At 42.2% G+C, this 21311-nt stretch overlaps 1 protein-coding gene across 1 annotated transcript in view; it reads left to right on the forward strand.

Annotated features, from left to right (window-relative positions):
* The first annotated feature begins 1440 nt into the window (after positions 1–1440).
* ATRX (ATRX chromatin remodeler) overlaps positions 1441–21311 on the forward strand; it is a 331194-nt gene continuing 311323 nt past the window's right edge. Inside the window, 1 exon segment of the mRNA XM_033201745.1 lies at positions 1441–1728. Coding sequence (XP_033057636.1) covers positions 1709–1728 — 20 coding nt within the window. The 5' untranslated portion in view covers positions 1441–1708.

Consider the following 21311-nt stretch of genomic DNA (forward strand, 5'->3'; position numbering starts at 1 on the left):
TCTGGTTTCTACAATTGCCAATTGAACTCACTTTGAAAGATATAATTGCAATGTGTACAGGCGTCTGTTGATTAAAAAGTTGCCTGAGACCAGGCGCGGTGGCTCACCCCTGTAATTCCAGCACTTTGGGAGGTCGAGGTTGGAGAATGGCTTGAGCTCAGGTGTTTGAAACCAGCCTGGGCAACAGAGAGACCTCATCTATACCAATACATAAATACATAATTAGCTGGGCTTGATGGCGCGAGCTTGCAGTCCCAGCTACTTGAGAGGCGAGCCTGCAGTCCCAGCTACTTGAGAGGTGAGGTGGGAGGATTGCTCGAGCCTGGGAGGTCCAGGCTGCAGTGAACTGCGTCACGCCACTGCACTCCAGCGCCTGGGTGACAGAGCTAGACCCAGTCTCAGGGAAAAAAAAAAGTTGCCTGACTCCATCAGATTTTCAAAGTGTTTCATGCAAAAAAGGCTCACCTCTTGCTATCCCAGTAGAAAGCAGCAACCCTATCACCTAACCCCGACAGGAGCTCTTGCATATTTCAAGAAAAATAAATAGAATGAACTAAAGCATGCATGGCAGAATAAGTTTGGAAATAAATTTCAAAGCGATTAGATTTTAGAAAACGTGTTTGTGATTAGCAGAGATTACCAATGTAAAATCAAATTATAGATCATAAAAGCTGGAAAGGCATTTAGAGATCATCCAGCCAAGCTTCCTCTGTAATGAGGAGGAAGCAGATCTAAATTGATTGGTTTGTGAGCTAAACATTACATCAAATTGGGGAAATGGCTCGTGTGTGTGTGTGTGTATTCTAAGAGACACTTTAGTTTATTCAATATGGAAAGAATTTTACGCAGCGTTCAAGTTGGTCTTATGTCATCTGCACACATATACATATATATATATAAGTACCTTATACACATATACATTTGCGAGCATGTTGGTGTGCCAAATATTATGTATAAAACATCAAGGAAAGAAAAGAACTTGATGATAGCCTAGCATATAGGAAAGAAAATACTTACATAGGATGGCCATATAGATTAGTGGTTAAGAGTGTCTGGTGAATCTCGGCTCCACTACTATGGGACTTTGTGTCTCGGTTTCCTCATCTGGAAAATGTAGGTTTGTCTACCTCAGAGTGTAAAGATTAAATGAGATAACCCGGATAAAGGATTAGTGTAGTGCCAAGCATAGTAAACTCTCAATAAATGTAAGTTGCTGTTATGCTTCGTTAATACGTCTAAGAAAAAAGAGATTGGACCAAGAGAGCATTTTCAAAATAAAGTCAAAATATGTCACTAGCACTTTCAGGTCAATTGGGACTAAATTGGACCCCCTGCGAAAAGGTGGAGGGGATCAAATGACGTCGACCGCCTTAGCAACAGGCCCCCAAAGAAGGTGAATTTCCGTAGCCAATAAAACTCTGTGCTTTGGAGGAGGTAGCCAATGGATGACGAAAAGAGAAAGAGGGAGGACGCGCCAATTCTCCTGCCTGAGCCTCGGCCCAACAAAATGGCGGCGGCAGCGGTGTCGCTTTGTTTCCGTGGCTCCTGCGGCGGTGGCAGTGGTAGCGGCCTTTGAGCTGTGGGGAGGTTCCAGCAGCAGCTACAGTGACGACTAAGACTCCAGTGCATTTCTATCGTAACCGGGCGCGGGGGAGCGCAGATCGGCGCCCAGCAATCGCAGAAGCCGACAAGGCGTTCAAGCGAAAACATGACCGCTGAGCCCATGAGGTAAAACGCAATCCCGTCTCATGGGCCCCAGCGGTCTGGGCCCAGGCACCGCCTGAGTCGGGTGTTTGGGAAGGCGTTCGCTTGGTGGGTTAGGCCTGTGTGTTGCTTAGCCGAGAGAGGCATCGTTTTATCTTTAGGTGAGAAGGGTTTGGGGTATCGGCGCAAGGCTCCGAAGGGGGTGGGGGTGGGGATGGGGGTGGGGGAAGGTGGGGGGGGCGCGGCCTAGGGTATGGGGCGCTTCTTGCAATCTCCTCTAAACGGTGACGCTTGGTAGGGCTCCTCTGTTTATTCTTTGATGCCTGTGGAATTGAGACCTCGAAGTCGGAGGCGGTCTTTGGTATCCCGGTCATTTTTCCTAATCTTTGGGCCTAGAAACTGCGTGGGGAAGAAGCGGGGGGAGGGTGAGAAGAGGGGGAGGGGTGGGCGGGCGCGAGGATGTGAGATCCCAGGACGACTTAGAGGCGTTTAGGTTGCTGGAGACGGGAAGCACCCGGCCCTGCGGGATTTTTTTTCTGCAGCCCCAGGAGACAAACCTTTTTTTGATTGGGATGTGGTGCCGTTCCAGGTATTTAGGTATCTTTTCTACTCCGTATCCTGAAGGGTATTATCCTTGGGTTTATTTCTAGGCGAGGGGAGACTTCACACAGGGTTTTGCTTCCAGAGGACCCTAGTATACTACTTTTTGTGAAGTCCAACCTTAATGGGACCTCAAATGTTTCCCCTCTTTCTGGGCAGATTTCAAGGAGTAATTAGGCCCTATCTTTATTTACTTATTTATTCCATGAAGGATGAAGGGCAGGTTAACGTGGGCTGATGCGAAGTAAGATTTATTGCAAGGGAAACTGCCTGGCAGGCCTCCTCTTAACCAATCAAGCACGTTTATTAGGTTGAAGCTGTTTTTCTGTGTGCTTCTGATTTGCCTCTTGACGGGTCTCAAAATTTGGGTAGTCAATATGAAATGTATACACTTTTGCCCAGGTGGCTGGCTGGCGTTTCAGTTTGACATTTAAATTTTCATCCCACGATGTGAATTAAGTAATTTTTTTTTTACTCGGAGATGTATCCTTGGCGTCCAGTGGCAAAATAAAATTACAAGGAGCATGGGTCAGAATTGCATTTCAAGTTGGCGAAATGTGCCTTTGAGTAACTCTTAGATTGGCATATGTTTTTAGAGCACTTTAGAATGTAGAATTGGGTAATGAGCCTGTGATACATATGTCTCTTTTTCTGCATGAACAAGCAGTAGATAGATTATATTTTCTTTACCTTGGGGAAAGTTATGCTTCAGTTCTTAGATTATAGATCTCTAGTTGTATACACGATTGTGGCCTTGGTTTCTGAATTTATCAGTTGGCTCAATTACAACAAATCTTTATGCGTGGGGTATTAGGCATGTAAGTGGTACCCAGTATAACTTGTTGGCCTATAATTACCAGACACTCATGTTCATATGCATGGATGGTGTACCTTACAGTTAAATTATGACCTCTGTATTTTACTAAGTTTCACAAAGTCTACATTTGAAACTATAGTTTGAAGTCGGATCTTCTCAGTTTCTTTACAATGAACAAAAATTACATATATAGAATTTCTGAATAGAGTAATTTTACACGAGGGTCAGTTTTTCTTACTAGTCTTGAATTTTTGTAGATCTTGATGGTAAGAGTAATAATCATAACTAAGTTGAGTGCTTATTGTCGTTCTTTATAATCTTGATTAGTTCTCAAACCTATGGTGTAAGTACTTGGTTTTGCCCATTTTACCGATGACGAGGAAACTGAGACAGAGAGAGATCAAGAACTTGACCGAAGTTATACAGCTTGTAATTGGTGGAGCTGGAATTGAACCCCATCTTGACTTCACAGCTTATGTTCTTAACCACAAGGCATTAATGCCCCCTTCAGCTGCCAGGTCTAACCTGATTATAACCATTTAAATTTAGCCCAAGTGTTACAATGAAACAAGTTCATATTACCTACTCTCATTTGTTGCAGGTCTGTGATTTTGTAACTGTTTATAATGTTACATCTTTTATGCCCAGATATACTACCTAGTGAGATAACTGAAACATTTAATGCTAGGAGAGTCTTAAGCTACATGAAAAACCTCTAGTAAAGAACTGCATATGTGAATGTAGGGAATTAATTAAAAAGTATGACATTCCCTGATGATTTACTGTGAAAGAGCTCCAAGTAGGTGTTCAGAACTGTCTCAGGCTAAAGTGTCATCAATCTCGTAAACCATAATCATGGTTAAAGGAGAATCTGACAGGTAATGCTTGAGTTGAACCCACAGTACCAAATCCCTCGAGTCTTTTCTAATGTGAGGCAGAAATAATATGAGCATTATTGTTAATATTATTTTACACAGTAGTTCCAGATTTTCTCTTTATCAATCTTTTGTCAAGCACTTAAAAAGCAGGAACAAAGACTAGTTCTAATTTTTACTTGTGTTTATAAAAAAAGTAATATTCTAGGATTCTGTGGTGGAAAAATGGCCAAAAGACAAGAGGAAGGAAAATAAACCAATGACCTGTCTAAAACATACACTGACTAATCAGTGGCTCAGTCTTTAAAGGTTTTGTTGTTTTTAAAGGATTTTTTTGGTTGTTTGTATTGTTTGAGATAAGATTGGCTTGATTCTGGCATTATAAAAGATAAGGTCTTTTATAATCACCAAGCCCATTAGTACTTGGGTACCTGGGTATCACTGCTGATTATTTTTTTTTTTGAGACGGAGTCTCGCTCTGCCGCCCAGGCTGGAGTGCAGTGGCCGGATCTCGGCTCACTGCAAGCTCCGCCTCCTGGGTTCACGCCATTCTCCTGCCTCAGCCTCCCGAGTAGCTGGGACTACAGGCGCCCGCCACGTCGCCCGGCTAGTTTTTTGTATTTTTAGTAGAGACGGGGTTTCACCATGTTAGCCAGGATGGTCTCGATCTCCTGACCTCGTGATCCGCCCGTCTCGGCCTCCCAAAGTGCTGGGATTACAGGCTTGAGCCACCGCGCCCGGCCGCCGATTATTTTTTAATTTATTTTTTTGAGACAGAGTCTCACTTTGTTGCCTAGGCTGCAGTGAAGTGGCATGATCTTGATTTACTGCAGCCTCTGCCTCCCAGGTTCAAGTGATTCTCATGCCTCAGCCTCCCAAGTAACTGGGATTAACAGGTGTATGCCACCACGCCTGGCCAATTTTTGTATTTTTAGTAGAGAGGGTGTTTCACCATGTTGGCCAGACTGGTCTTGAACTCCTGGACTCAAGTGATCCACCTGTCTTGGCCTTCCAAAGTGCTGGGATTACAGGTGTGAGCCACCGCGCCCAGCTCTCTGCTGGTTATTCAGGGCCCAAGGGCTCTTCAGTTATCAAGTGATATATGCTGCTAGGCCTTCCCTTCAAGGCAGCAGATTCCCTTCTGGCCTAGGATGTGTTTAGAATTGTCATCCCGGAGCTAGGGCCTGGAGTGGAGGCCTCATGACTGATGAACTTTATTTTCTTTCTTTCTTTTTTTTTTTTTTTTGAGATGGAGTCTCACTCTGTTGCCTAGGCTGGAGTGCAGTGGCACCATCTTGGCTCACTGCAACCTCTACCTCCTGGGTTCAAGTGATTCTCCTGCCTCAGCCTCCCAAGTAGCTGGGATGGATTACAGGCACATGCCACCACACCACACCTGGCCAATTTTTGTATTTTTAGTAGAGACGGCGTTTCGCCGTGTTGGCCGGGCTGGTCTCAAACTCCTGACCTCAGGTGATCGGCCCGCCTCCGCCTCCCAAGGTGCTGGGATTACAGGCGTGAACCACTGCGCTTGGCCTTAATTTATTTGCATATAAAGATTTCAGTATTAGGAGATTTGGTGAAATTTGTCATTCTAATCCTTATGGCAATTGATTACTTGAAAAGCTGACAGCTATATTAACTTGTTATTGGTCTTAAATATAAAAAGGCAGAAGTTATCTAAATTGAGAGATTTTGAATGTCTTAGAAAATATCTGTTAAGGTGGTAGTTAACGAGCAGTTACATTGTAACCTAATTGTTGAAAAATGTTATCTGTGAAATACTTGCATTTCCACTATGTGAAAAGCATGAAACCAGGCCCTTGGAGGGGGAGGAGATGCAAATTTTATGAAGGGTTTTAAAAAAGCATTTAAATATCAATTGCTTGGTTATGTAATGGGTTAGGGTGGAAAGAAAGACATTTGTGACCTTAATTTTTATCAGGCTTGGTTTTTTTATTGGCAACCCTTGGCGTAGTTGACCATGAGCTTTCAGTTACATATTGTAGTACTTAAAATAATATTTCTTTTAAGTATTGATGTAGGTGTGTGAAATAATTGTTTCATAAATAACTGTATGTGTCTTTTTCACTTTTGGGGTCTGAATAAACTTATGGGTTGAGTGATAGGATACGCGCAATTTTTGAATTTACGTGAAGTGCTTTCCCCCAGATAATGAATGTTTTCTTGGATATCATAAACTATTGAAATAGTTGAAGCCAGTGAAAATTGATGCATAGATCTTCCTTTAGAAATGTTGAATATAACAGAGCAGTGAAAGGAGTGTCTAAGCAGTCTGTCTCTAATTTTATCCTAATGCTTATGGTCTGCTTGGAAGCTGACATGCAAGATGTTTAACTTCTATCTGTAAAATGGGAGTAAGCTCAAATGGGAGTAAATGGGAGTAAATATCAATATTTATCAATAATGGATATTGGTAAAGTCTAAAGGTATTCTGAAGGAGGTAACATGTTTGTAACAATGGTTCTTTTTTTTTTGAGACGGAGTTTTGCTGTGTCGCCCAGGCTGAAGTGCAGTGGCATGATCTCGGCTCACTGCAAGCTCTGCCTCCCAGGTTCATGCCATTCTCCTGCCTCAGCCTCCCAAGTAACTGGGACTACAGGTGCCCGCCACCACGCCCGGCTAATTTTTTGTATTTTTTAGTAGAGATGGAGTTTCACCGTGTTAACCAGGATGATCTCGATCTCCTGACCTCGTGATCTTTGTGATCCGCCCACCTCGGCCTCCCAAAGTGCTGAGATTACAGGTGTGAGCCACAGCGCCCTGCTCAAATGCTATTTCTCTATAAAGCTTTCCTTGGTCCCCACCAGAAATGTCTTTCTACTTTGAACTCACACAGCAACTTACTTTTTATGTCATGCAGCATTTATCACTTTATATCTTGTGCCAAAACTAATTGTGTACACATCTTATTTCCTCTGATATATGGAAAATGAGACTAATCTTTAACCATACTAATAGATCTGTCTGGACTAACCTCCCACAGCCAACCTTTAACTGCTAACTCATTCAAGACTCAATACAGATAACATCTCCTTTGCAAAACCTTCCTAAACATCCCCCAAATTAGGCTTTCTTTCATTTCTGATCCCTAGTGCAATCAATATATTTCCATATTAGCACTGCTTTCTAATTGGTCATTTACTTAGCAGTCTCCCTCACTTGACTAAGAATGCCTTAAGGTGACAGGAATTTTATTACCTTTGGCATATCCCTAGCACAGTGCCATGCCTGGCCCCCAATTGATACTTAAGTATTTGATCAACTAATAAAGCATTCCCCCAAAATATGGAGTGCAGGATATATACATGTGAATACTACTGCCAAAACAATAATTTCTTTTTTTTTTTTTTTTTTTGAGACGGAGTCTCGCTCTGTCACCCAGGCTGGAGTGCAGTGGCCGGATCTCAGCTCACTGCAAGCTCCGCCTCCCGGTTCACGCCATTCTCCTGCCTCAGCCTCCCAAGTAGCTGGGACTACAGGTGCCCGCCAACGTGCCCGGCTAGTTTTTTGTATTTTTTAGTAGAGACGAGGTTTCACCATGTTAGCCAGGATGGTCTCGATCTCCTGACCTCGTGATCCGCCCGCCTCGGCCTCCCAAAGTGCTGGGATTACAGGCTTGAGCCACCGCGCCCGGCCTCAGAACAATAATTTCTTAACAAATATTGTATGGGACAGTTAACAAGAGTGCTGGACTACAGATACTGGAAATGGCTACTTCAAACCAAAACTGAGAGACGGTTTCAGAGACAGGATCTGAAAATAGCAGCTGCAGTGCAAAATTCAAAGACTTTTCCCAGGCAAAAAGAACAACCAGCTAGAACTAACATAGCACTTTTTAGACATACATCTTTAGTCATAAAAGGGCAGAAATATACTGGATATAGCAGTCTTTCAAAATAGAACATATCCTAAGCCACAATAATTACCAAACTTTCAACAAAAATGTTTTTTCCTTTCCAATAAATGTTTGTACAACCAGGTATACATGATACTCTGAAAGTATCAGCAACAAAGCACCTGTAACCTAACCATGTAAGTTTTAAGGCAAAAATATATAAATACATTGAATAAAGAAACTGTATCTCACCACTACCCTTCTCCCTAACCCACAAAAAGCAGATAAGAAAATGATAAATATTCACATAAGCAGAATTGTTTGTTTGTTTGTTTGTTGTTTTTTTTTATTTTGAGACGGACTCTCACCCTGTCGCCCAGGCTGCAGTGGCGTGATCTCAGCTCACTGCAACCTCTGCCTCCCGGGTTCAAGCAGTTCTCTGGCTCAGCCTCCCTAGTAGCTGGGATTACAGGTGCTGGCCACCACACCCGGCTAATTTGTGTGTGTGTGTGTGTGTGTGTTTTTAGTAGAGATGGGGTTTCACCTTCTTGGCCAGACTGCTCTTGAACTCCTGACCTCGTGATCCACCTGCCTCGTCCTCCCAAAGTGTTGGGATTACAGGCGTGAGCCACTGTGCCCGGCTATAAGCAGAATATTTTAAAAAATAACTTTAAGCAGGGTACGGTGGTTTACACCTATAATCCCAGCACTTTGGGAGGCCAAGGCAGGAGGATCGCTTAAGTCCAGGAGTTCAAGACCAGACTGGGCAACAAAGTGAGACCACTGTCTCTACAAAAAAATAAAAAAAATTAGCAGGCATGGTGACACATCTGTGGTCCCAGCTACATGGAGGCTGAAGCAGGAGGATTGCTTAAGCCAGGAGGTCAGGGCTACAGTGAGCCGTGTTCAGCATCACTGCACTACAGCTTGGGTGACAGTGAGACCTTGTCCCCCAAAATATTAATGCTACAGACCATCTAGTCTTGTTCATTCTGCAAATGACAAAGCAGAAGTCTGGAATGGATAAACGATTTGTCCACAGTCATACAGTCAGTTAAGCAACAGAGCTATAACTAAAAAACCAAGGCTTGGCTCACAGTTCAGTGTTCATTCCTTTATACAAGCAGTTCTCAAACCATTTAGTCGCAGCACCTCTTTACACTCTTAAAAATTAACTGCTGGGTGCGGTGGCTCACACCTGTAATCCCAGCACTTTGGGAGGCCGAGGCGGGTGGATCACAAGGTCAGGAGATTGAGATCATCCTGGCTAACATGGTGAAACCCCGTCTCTACTAAAAATACAAAAAAAAAAAAAAAAAAAAAATAGCCGGTGTGGTGGCGGCCCCCGTAGTCACAGCTGCTCGGGAGGTTGAGGCAGGAGAACTTCATGAACCCAGGAGGCGGAGCTTGCAATGAGCCACTGCACTCTAGTCTGGGCAACAGAGTGAGACTCTGTCTCAAAAAAAAAAAAAAAAAACAGAGATAGTATTTGAATCTAGTCCTTGGAGTATAGGTACAGTTTTGACAAAGGAGATGGGGAGAATTCCAGATGTGAGGAGTAGCAGCTTCAGCAAAGGAATGTTGTGAATATTAGCATTTTCTATTTGGAAGAAGGTCAACATAGAATTTTAAACTTAATTTCTGGGCAAATACTGTCTAGCCATTATGGTTTTTTTTTTTTTTGAGACGTAGTCTCACTCTGTCGCCTAGGCTGGAGTGCAGTGGCGCGATCTCGGCTCACCACAACCTCCACTTCCCCGATTCAAGCGATTCTCCTGCCTCAGCTTCCCGAGTAGCTTGGACTACAGGCATGTGCCACCACGCCTAGCTAATTTTTGTATTTTTAGTTGAGATGGGGTTTCACTGTGTTGGCCAGGATGGTTTTGATCTCCTGACCTCATGATCTGTCCGCCTCAGCCTCCCAAAGTGCTGGGATTACAGGCGTGAGCCACCGTGCCTTGCTTATTGTGCTTTTTTTTTTAAGAGAGAGGGATTTCCTCTGTCGCGCAGCCTGGAGTGCAGTGGGGTGATTGTAGCTCATAGCTCACTGCATCCTCGAACTCCTGGCTCAAGTGATCCTCCCACCTGAGCCTCCTGAGTAGCTGGGACCACAGGCATGTGCCACTATGCCCAGCTACTATTGTGCATTTTGTATGGTAGCTTTTGTGGCTTGATGATCTTGTAAAAGGTACATGTGCCTTTGTGAATGGGCCTGATACTTTTAGTTCAGAATTGTCAAAAGTATTACCTACTTTTTTTTTTTTTTTTTTTTTTTTTTTGAGACAGAGTCTCGCTCTGTCACCCGGGCTGGAGTACAGTGGCACCATCTTGGCTCACTGCAACCTCTGCCTCCTGGGTTCAAGCGATTCTTCTGCCTCAGCCTCCCGAGTAGCTGGGACTACAGGTGTGAGCCACCGTGCCTGGCTAGTTTTTGTATTTTTAGTAGAGACGGGGTGTCACCATACTGGCCAGGCTAGTCTCGAACTCCTAGACCTCGTGATCCGCCCACCTCAGCATCCCAAAGTGCTGGGATTACAGGCATGAGCCACTGCACCTGGCCAGTATTACCTACTTTTAAATAAGATTGTGTAGAATGCACAGATTTTGAATGACTGTGATCAAAATGCATCCTTAGTTGTCTTCATTTTGCTCATTTGAAGTGCTCAGTTAACTTTTGGGTGGGTAACATTTGACTTATAAAATCTAAAATAAATTATTTCTGAGTAATACTGGATGTGTTATTTTGCTTATTTGAATTTTATTAGTTATTTTTTGGTTTATTTGATAGCATTCCAGATTTAGTTTTGCTATAATGCTTGTTTTGAAAATGTGGATTTTTTTCTAACAGCGTTGATATTTCAGGGAGCAATTAGAAGCATATGACAAAATTTGCATTTGCTTATGGGGGATTTTATCTGCAAGATCAGGGATCAGCACACTGTGGCCTACCAACTAGTGGACTGTTTTTTGTAAATAAAGTTCTTTTTTTTGTTTTTGATCTTTGTTTTGTTTTGTTTTGTCGAGACGGAGTCTTGCTCTGTCGCCCAGGCTGGAGTGCGGTGGCGTGATGACCACACTGCAACCTCCACCTCTCGGGTTCAAGCGATTCTCGTGCCTCAGCCTCGCGAGTAGCTGGAATTTCAGGCATTTGCCACCATGCCTGGCTCATTTTTGTATTTTGTTTTTTTTTAGTAAAGGCAGGGTTTTACTATGTTGCCCTGGCTGGTCTTGAACTCCTGACCTCAGGTTATCCGCCTGCCTTTGCCTCCCAAAGTGCAGGGATTATAAGTATGAGCCATGTAAATAAAGTTCTATTGGAATACACCTGTGTCCATTTATTTACATTGTCTGTGGCTGTTTTTGCACTGTAGTTGCAGAGTTGAATAGCTGCAGCAGAGACCTAATAGCCCACGAAGCCTAAAATGTTTACTATCTGACCCTGTATTGAAAGAGTTTGCTGATTATTTTGCTCGATGAATGCAGGATACTACTCCCCTCTAAAAAGAGCTGCATAAAAATACATGCATATAGACGCACACACCTCAGACATCTACCAGCTATCTCATTTTACCAGTTGGGTTATAAACCGCAACCATCTACATCTGTTGTTACAATTTTCAATCCGATTTCAGATAACCTTCCTTCTACCACTTCACAATAATTCATGAACTGCAACCCTTTTGATGCCCACTTCACAAGCAAACTTCAGGTCTTTTTCAAAGTAAAGTGCCATATTTGTTGTTATATTTGAGCATTTATTAATTACTTAACATGTGTCTAACTGTGCTACCATTTTTGTTTGGTTTCTTTGTTTTAAAAAAAGTGTCACTGATGAAGTTTTTGAGTATTGTGCTTCTAACCTCATTTTTCCTATAAGTTCTGTGGTGTTAATTGTACAATTTTACATAGTTTGGTGGTTTTTAGGAACCCATATATTACATTATTGAGGAACTGACTGTAATTATCATCCTGCAAAAAGTACTAATTCATTCACCAAACATTTCTGGGGTGATGTGAATATTGAGTGGGTTAAATGGGCATAAAGCACTTATGTCTTTATTATTACTCAAATGTTAGTTATTACTGATTACTATTACCATAAGTCAGGAACTGTAATAAGTCCATTGATGAACAAGACAGATAAGGGACCTGTCTCCATGAAGCTTACATTGTATTTTAAAAAATCTATTAATATACATTTTGGCTAATAACCCAGCCTTTGCCCCACAAAAAGTTTTGCTGTTACTAAAAAGATATTTTAAGATTCATCCACAAGTCAAAGACATTTCACTTAAAACAGCTTTCTCAGCAGTGTCTCATTGATAGGGTATAATATTTTATTGAATTATTGTTTTTGACTTGGCGTGGTGGCTCACGCCTGTAATCCCAGCACTTTGGGAGGCCGAGGCAGGTGGATCACCTGAGGTCAGGAGTTCAAGACCAGCCTGGCCAACATGGTGAAACCTCGTCTCTACTAAAAATACAAAAATTAGCCGGGTGTGGTGGCGCATGCCTGTAATCCCAACTACTCAGGAGGCTGAGGCAGAATTGCTTGAACCTGGGAGGCAGAGGTTGGAGTGAGCCGAGATCTCACCACTGCACTCTGGCCTGGGTGACAGAACGAGACTCCATTTCAAAAAAAAAAAAAAGAATTGTTGTTTTTAATGTTTATTTTTTTCTGAGACAGGCTGTTACTCTGTCACTCAGGCTGGAGTGCATTGGTGCGGTCATGGCTCACTGCAGCCTCCACCTCCCTGGGTGCAGGTGATACTCCCACCTTAGCCTTCCGAATATGTGGGACTACAGGCGCATGCCACCATGCCCAGTTAATTTTCGTATTTTTTGTGGAGATGAGTTTTTACCATGTTGCTCAGACTGGTATCGAACTCCTGTACTCAAGCTATCTGCCCTCTTTGGCCTCCCAAAGTGCTGGGATTACAGGCATGAGCCACCACACCTGGCCACATGATTGTTTTTTTGTAACTGTAACCTCAGGAGATGAATCCGATCTATCTTTAGGGAGATAAAGAGTTATCATCCCTTCGTTTTTTTACTGTATAAAAGGTTAAAAAATATAATTTCAGACTTGTAGAAAATGTGTAAAAATAGCACAGAGATTCTCAGATGTGCTTCATCCAGCTGCAGCAAGTGGTAATATTTTACCATGTTTACTTTATCATCCTCTATTATTATTTTTCTGAATTGTTTCAGAGTAAATTGCAGACATGATGTTCCTTTACTCCTAAATACTTTAATATGTATTTCTCGAAACTAGGAATATTCTCTTAAATGATCCCAGTATAGTCAGCAAAATTAGAAATGAGCATTAAGGCTGGGTGCGGCCTCCCACACCTGTTATCCCAGCACTTTGGGAGGCTGAGGCAGGAGGATTGTTTGAGGCCAGGAGTTCAAGACCAGTCTTTCCAACATAGTGAGACCCTGTCTCTACAAAAAAAAAGAACCAAAACAAAAAAAAACCCCCACTAAATTAGCCTGATGTGGAGCATGCGTGGAGTCCCAGCTATTCAGGAAGCTAGAGGCAGGAGGATCACTTGAGCCCAGAAGTTTCAGGCTGCTGTGGACTATGATCATGCCACTGCAGTCTAGTGTGAATGACAGAGTGAGACTCCCATCTCTTAAAATAAAAGAGAATTAGCATTGATACAATACCATTTTTTTTTTTTTTTTTTGAGACAGAGTCTCACACTGTCGCCCAGGCTGGAGTGCAGTGGCGCGATCTCGGCTCACTGCAAGCTCTGCCTCCTGGGTTCACGCCATTTTCCTGCCTCAGCCTCCCGAGTAGCCGGGACTACAGATGCCCGCCACCACGCCCGGCTAATTTTTTGTATTTTCAGTTGAGACGGGTTTTCACCGTGTTAGCCAGAATGGTCTCAATCTCCTGACCTCATGATCTGCCTGCCTCGGCCTCCCACAGGGCTGGGATTACAGGCATGAGCCACTGTGCCCAGCTGATAAACACCTTTAAGACTTAGCATGAGCTAAGTATTATTTTAGAATAGATTATCTCAACCTTGGCACTGTAGACATTTTGTCCAGAAAATTTTTTGTTAGAGGCTGTCCTGTGAATGCATTTTACCCCTGACCTCTACCCACTAGATGCCAGTAACACCCCTACCCTGAATTGTGACAAACAAATATATTTCCAGAAATTGCCAGATGTTCCCTGTGGGGGGTATGGATTTGAGAACCAGTATTCTGGATAATAGTATTTGTAGATAATGAATACTGAGCTAAGTGGAGGAGTAAATGGTTGAAATAGACTATATGGTTAAGTACAGTTACAGAGTTATAAACCAAGAGATGTGGAAAAATAGCAAAAAATTACCTTAGGGAGTTGATGGCAAGTATTTTCCCAAGAGAGACAGCAGTTTTGACTTGGGTCATTGGGGATGGTAGGAGGAAATGTGGTGAGGAGGGGGAAATATTCTAGGTGGTGGAACAGGGTACGTCTAGAGATATGGTAGAAGAGCCCTTGGTGCTTTGAGAAAAATGAGGTATTAAGTATGATTGGAGAGAATATGGGAGGTAGAATTGGAAAGAAGGATGCTAGTTGGGGTCAGGTTTGAGAAAGACTTTTTTTTTTTTTTGAGATGGAGTCTCGCCCTGTCACCCAGGCTGACGTGCAGTGCCTCACTCTCAGCTCACTGCAACCTCCGCCTTCTGGGTTTAAGTGATTCTTTTGCCTCAGCCTCCTGAGTAGCTGGCATTATAGGCGCATGCCACCACTTCCAGCTAATTTTGTATTTTTAGTAGAGACGGGGTTTCACCATGTTGGCCAGGCTAGTCTCAGAACTCCTGACCTCGTGATCCGCCTGCCTCAGCCTCCCAAAGTGCTGGGTTTACACGCATGAACTGCCGCGCCTGGCTGAGAAAGGCTTTTTATGCTATGCTAAAATGTTTCATTTCCCCCCTTTCATTATAGAAAATCAACAAATACTTTTAAAGTCTGTAGAGTTATATGATCAGCTTTTAAAGAACGGTGATACAGTGAAATGATAAAAATGGTGAATGGTGAATATTAAACTCAAGAAGATAATTCTAGCCTGTAAAGTAGGAAATAGGAAGGGATGGAGATTTATGAAGATTCTTGGTATTCAAAGCAGGAGTGAAGTGGGCAAAAATCTGTACTCGAATTTCCATTATGCTAATAATGTCCTTTTAATTTGGAGCAGTTCTGTGGCCTCTCTTTTTCTGTCCTGATCTTGACATTTTTGAAGAGTATAGAACAATTATTTTTAGAATGTATCTCTATTTGGGTTTGTGTGACGCTTCCTTATGATTAGATAAAGGGTATGCATTTTTGGCAGAAGTAACACAGAAGTGATGATATGTTGTTTTCAGTGCCTCTGTAACAGGAGATGCATGACATTGGTTGGTCCCAGTACTGATGATGGTAATTTTAATCACTTGGGTGGTTTCCAGTAGATTTTTCTATGTGAAGTTTATCATTTCCGGCCGGACGTGGTGGCTCACACCTATAATGCCAGCACTTTGGGAGGCTGAGGCGGGCAGATTACTTGATATCAGGAGTTCGAGACCAGCCTGGCCAACATGGTGAAGCCCCATCTCTAAAAAATACATAAATTAGCCAGGCATGGTGGCATGTGTCTGTAATCCCAGCTGCTCAGGAGGCTGAGACAGGAGAATCACTTGAACTCTGAAGGTGGAGGTTGCAGCAAGCCGAGATTGTGCCACTGCACTCCAGCCTGGGTGACAGAGTGAGACTCTATGTAAAAAAAAAAAAAAAAAAGTTTATCATTTCCCATTTTTATTTTGAAACAGTCTTACTCTGTTGCCTAGGCTAGAGTGCATTGGCACAATCTTAGCTCACTGCAGCCTCAACCTCCTGGGCTCAAGTGATCCTCCCACCTCAGCCTCCTAAGTAGTGTGTTCCACCACACCCGGCTACTTTTTGTATTTTTTGGTAGAGGTGGAGTTTCACCATGTTACTCAGGCTGGGGGCTGAACCCCTGAGCTCAAGAGCACTGATCACCTCAGCCTCCCAAAGTGTTGGGATTACAGGTGTGAGCCACCAGGCCTGGCCCTGAAAAATATTTTTAACGGTTACATTATCATGGAGAATTGGATGGTGTAAAACAATAGCAGTTCTCATATTTGAAAATAAATTGATGTAATGAAACAAATGAGAGGGTCAAATAATATAGTACAGAGAATAAAAATCCACATATGGACAGGTCTGTGGAAATTGTATTAAAGCCTACAACTCCCAGATTGTTTCCGTTTGTTGCAATCCATTTAAGAACAGTTTTTGGGCCGGGCACAGTGGCTCACGCCTGTCATCCCAGCACTTTGGGACGCTGAGGCGGATGGATCATGAGGTCAGGATTTCAAGGCCAGCCTCACCAACATGGTGCAACCCCGTCTCTACTAAAAATATAAATATTAGTTGGGCATGGTGGCATGCACCTGTAATCCCAGTTACTCGGGAGACTGAGGCAGGAGAATTGCTTGGACCAGGACCCGGGAGGTGGAGGTTGCAGTGAGCTGAGATCGCACCACTGCACTCCAGCCTAAGCTGGGCTACAGAGTGAGACTCTGTCTCAAAAAAAAAAAAGAACAGTTTGTGGGAAAAACAGTCTTTGTGTGTGACACAATTTGCTGCCTTTCCCATTTAGAAAATCTAAAAAAAAGTATTTATTTGAAATGGGGTCTCAGTATGTTGTCCAGGCTAGGGTGCAGTGGCTATTCACAGGTGTGAACATAGTACACTACAGCCTTGTACTCCTGACCTTAGCATCTTAAGTAGCTGGGACTGCAGGTGCACACCACAGTGCCTTGCTTAGTTTTTCCATTTTTGTCCGTTGTTCCCCTCTCTTCCTTTGGGGTAAAAATTTTGGATTGTGATGCTGGTTTGTAGGGAAAGAAAAAGTTGGTAAGCTACAAGCTCTGAGCCTTTAATGTGTTTTTGTTTACCATGCAAAAAAAATTAGATACATAGATACAACATAGATAAGTTAAATTTGAAAGAAGGTTCCAAACTTTGTTACTTTAAAGCAGAATTTCTGAAAGGGACACCGTTGACATTGATTTCAGAAGTGAGACTTTCATGGTTTTTAATGTTATGATAATGGTATTCATAGTATTTTGCCCTCTAAGAAGTAGCTGGGAGTATTTCCATAGATGCGTTTAGTAATATCACTTATGTGTTCTATCTCTATTTTGTAAGAAAATTGCCTACGAGCAGAATTTTTTCTGTATGTGTATTTAATGTCTTCTTCTAAGGAAACATGGGTGTGGTTCACATTTCCTTAGTTTTGAGTAGCATGGCTTCGTTGTGATCCAATTTTAAAAAATCAGTTGAATAAATACATAGAAAATAAAAGGATAATTTATATACTAAAAAAGTCAGCTGGACAGTTAAAACATCTCCTTTTATTCATAAGTTTTTCAGTAAAAATTACTGTTAAAAGCAGCATTCATTTGTGTAATGATATAATCTTTGTTATTGTTTTATATGCTTTTCGAAACGTAGGAAACATATGTTAAGGAGAAGTCTTCCTTACCCTGGGACCAGATGTCTGTGAGGACTGTTGAGTTTTCTGCTATAAACAGGATGATAAATTAACAGTGGTGTGATAGGTAAAGTAGATTTGTTATGACATATCTTCCATTAAGCGATAATAACTTGATTTTCACTTAGTTGATGAAATAAATTAACTTTGAAACCTCGGGTAACATGAAATAAATCACAATATTTTCAAGTTATGGAACATAGTGTTATTAATAGAATGGAGTGTTGAAAAAGCACTGGATCATGCTTTCTGTAACTTTTAGTTCTGGGTCTCATGATAACTGTGACCCTGAGCCTCAGTTTTTGCTTTTAATCTGTAGTGATACTTTTTAGTTCAGTCTCTCATTTTAAACTGCTTTTAGCTCTAAAATTTTATCTCAATGACCTGATGAGTTATATAACAATCGTATCAGGTAACCTGGATAAGAAGAGGAAGGCAATAACATTTCAGAAATACAGTTTGGGGTTGGGAATCTTTAAGTGATCCCGACTTCTCCTTTGGTCCGAAGATAGTGTGAATAAAACGCTGAGGGATGTGGGCATCATTATATTGCAGAGGAAAAGGTTATTATTTCTAGGAGTGGATCTGCAGCTACTCTTAAATCTATTATGTTGGGACTGGGCACTGGGGCTCATGCCTGTAATCCCAGCACTTTGGGAGGCTGAGGTGGGCGGATTACCTGAGGTCAGGAGTTCAAGACTAGCCTGGCCAATGTGGTGAAACCCTCTCTCTACAAAAATACAAAAATTTGCCGAGCATGATGGCAGGTGCCTGTAATTCCAGCTACTTGGGAGGCTGAGGTGGCAGAATTGCTTGAACCCGGGAGGCGGAGGTTGCAGTGAGCCGAGATTGTGCCATTGCACTCTAGCCTGGGTGACAGACCGAGACTCCATCTTAAAAAAAAAAAAAAACTATTATGTTGGATAGATGGTCTTTTCCAGAAGCAAATTTTATAGATGGAAAGCATTTTAATTCATCTAGTAAAATTCTCTCATTTTACAAATGAGAAAATTGAGCTCTCCGGAGGTTGCAGTTTTCTTAACAGCATAGATCTAATTAGTAATTAGGACTAGAACCAAGGTTATCTGATGCCCAGTTCAAGGTTCTTGGTGCAGTACTGTGTTTTTAAGTAGTCCATTAGGTTGTTTTCTGTGTATTTTATAACACTTCTATAAGAAAGTAGAATATTTTTCTCTAAGGTATGTTAAAACTCTTGTTCGAGAAAATACAATAAAGGACACCTGTTGTATCTTGAAGTGATTTTTATGTTTTTCTATCAATGCCACAATCTGAAGAAAGTAAATTAGCTACAGTTCTATTGTTGTGACAATAGATTATTTAGAATCTTCTTGATTACTTGTATTGTCGTTCCAGTGCTTCAGAGCTGTTTCCTTGCTATTTAAAATTGTTATGGTATAGCCCAGAGGCTAAGGGTTTTTTTTTTGAAAATAAAATAAAAGATTTAGTAAAAAACAAAACAAAAAAACCCCAAAATATGGCACATAAACATCATGGAATACTCTGTGGCCATTAAAAAAAAAATCATGAGGCCGGGCGCGGTGGCTCAAGCCTGTAATCCCAGCACTTTGGAGGCCGAGACGGGCGGATCACGAGGTCAGGAGATCGAGACCATCCTGGCTAATACGGTGAAACCCTGTCTCTACTTAAAAATACAAAAAACTAGCCGGGCGACGAGGCGGGCGCCTGTAGTCCCAGCTACTCGGGAGGCTGAGGCAGGAGAATGGCGGGAACCCGGGAGGCGGAGCTTGCAGTGAGCTGAGATCCGGCCACTGCACTCCAGCCTGGGTGGCAGAGCAAGACTCCGTCTCAAAAAAAAAAAAAAAAAAAAATCATGTTCTCTGCAATAACATCAATAAAGCCCATTAGGCCGGGTGCGGTGGCTCAAGCCTGTAATCCCAGCACTTTGGGAGGCCGAGACGGGTGGATCACGAGGTCAGGAGATCGAGACCATCCTGGCCTACACGGTGAAACCCCGTCTCTACTAAAAAATACAAAAAATTAGCCGGGTGAGATGGCGGGCGCCTGTAGTCCCAGCTACTCCGGAGGCTGAGGCAGGAGAATGGCGTAAACCCGAGAGGCGGAGCTTGCAGTGAGCCGAGATCGCGCCACTGCACTCTAGCCTGGGTGACAGAGCGAGACTCCGTCTCAAAAAAAAAAAAAGCCCATTAAAAAAAAATCAGCTCTGAGCTTAGTTATTTCTTGCCTTTTGCTAGCTTTTGAATGTGTTTGCTCTTGCTTCTCTAACTCTTTTAATTGTGATGTTAGGGTGTCAATTTTAGATCTTTCCTGCTTTCTCTTGTGGGCATTTAGTGCTATAAATTCCCTCTACATACTGCTTTAAATGTGTCCCAGAGATTCTGGTATGTTGTGTCTTTGTTCTCATTGGTTTCAAAGAACATCTTTATTTCTGCCTTCATTTCATTATGTACCCAGTAGTCGTTCAGGAGCAGGTTGTTCAGTTTCCATGTAGTTAAGCAGTTTTTAATGAGTTTCTTAATCCTGATTTCTAGTTTGATTGCACTGTGGTCTGAGAGACAGTTTATTATACTTTCTGTTCTTTTACATTTGCTGAGGAGTACTTTACTTCCAACTATGTGGTCAATTTTGGAATAAGTGCGATGTGGTACTGAGAAGAATGTATATTCAGTTGATTTGAGGTGGAGAGTTCTGTAGATGTCTATTAGGTCCACTTGGTGCAGAGCTGAGTTCAATTCCTGGATATCCTTGTTAACTTTCTGCCTCATTGATCTATCTGATGTTGACAGTGGGGTGTTAAAATCTCCCATTATTATTGTATGGGAGTCTAAGTCTCTGTAGGTCTCTAAGGGCTTTCTTTATGTATCTGGGTGCTCCTGTATTGCATGTGTATCTATTTAGGATAGTTAGCTCTGCTTGTTGAATTGATCCCTTAACCATTATGTAATGGCCTTCTTTGTCTTTTTTGATCTTTATTAGTTTAAAGTCTGTTTTTTCAGAGACCAGAATTGCAACCCCTGCTTTTTTTTTGTTTTCCATTTGCTTGGGAGATCTTCCTCCATCCCTGTATTTTGAGCCTATGTGTGTCTCTACACATGAGATGGGTCTCCTGAATACAGCACACTGGTGGGTCTTAACTCTTTATCCAGTTTGCCAGTCTGTGTCTTTTAATTGGGGCATTTAGCCCATTTACATTTAAGGTTAATATATTATGTGTGAATTTGGTCCTGTCATTATGATGTTAGCTGGTTATTTTGCCTGTTAGTTGATGCAGTTTCTTCCTAGCATTGATGGTCTTTACAATTTGGCATGTTTTTGCAGTGGCTGGTACTGGTTGTTCCTTTCGATGTTTAGTGCTTTCTTCAGGAGTTCTTGTAAGGCAGGCCTGGTGGTGACAAAATCGATCAGGATTTGTTTGTCTGTAAAGGATTTTATTTCTCCTTTGCCTATGAAGGTTAGTTTGGCTGGATATGAAATTCTGGGTTTAAAATTCCTTTCTTTAAGAGTGTTGACTATTGGTCCCCACTCTCTTCTGGCTTGTAAAGTTTCTGCCGAGAGATCTGCTGTTAGTCTGATGGGCTTCCCTTTGTGGGTAACCCGATCTTTCTCTCTGGCTGCCCTTAGCATTTTTCCCTTCATTTCAACTTTGGTGAATCTGGCAATTATGTGTCTTGGAGTTGCTCTTCTTGAGGAGTGTCTTTGTGGTGTTCTCTGTATTTCCTGAATTTGAATGTTGGCCTGCCTTGCTAGGTTGGGGAAGTTCTCCTGGATAATATCCTGAAGAGTATTTTCCAACTTGGTTCCTTTCTCCCTGTCACTTTCAGGTACACCAATCAAATGTAGATTTGGTCTTTTCACATAGTCCCATATTTCTTGGAGACTTTGTTCATTTCTTTTTAGTTTTT

This window comes from Trachypithecus francoisi, unplaced genomic scaffold (assembly GCF_009764315.1).
Source record: "Trachypithecus francoisi isolate TF-2019V2 unplaced genomic scaffold, Tfra_2.0 Lachesis_group6, whole genome shotgun sequence".
Classification (NCBI taxonomy): domain Eukaryota; kingdom Metazoa; phylum Chordata; class Mammalia; order Primates; family Cercopithecidae; genus Trachypithecus; species Trachypithecus francoisi.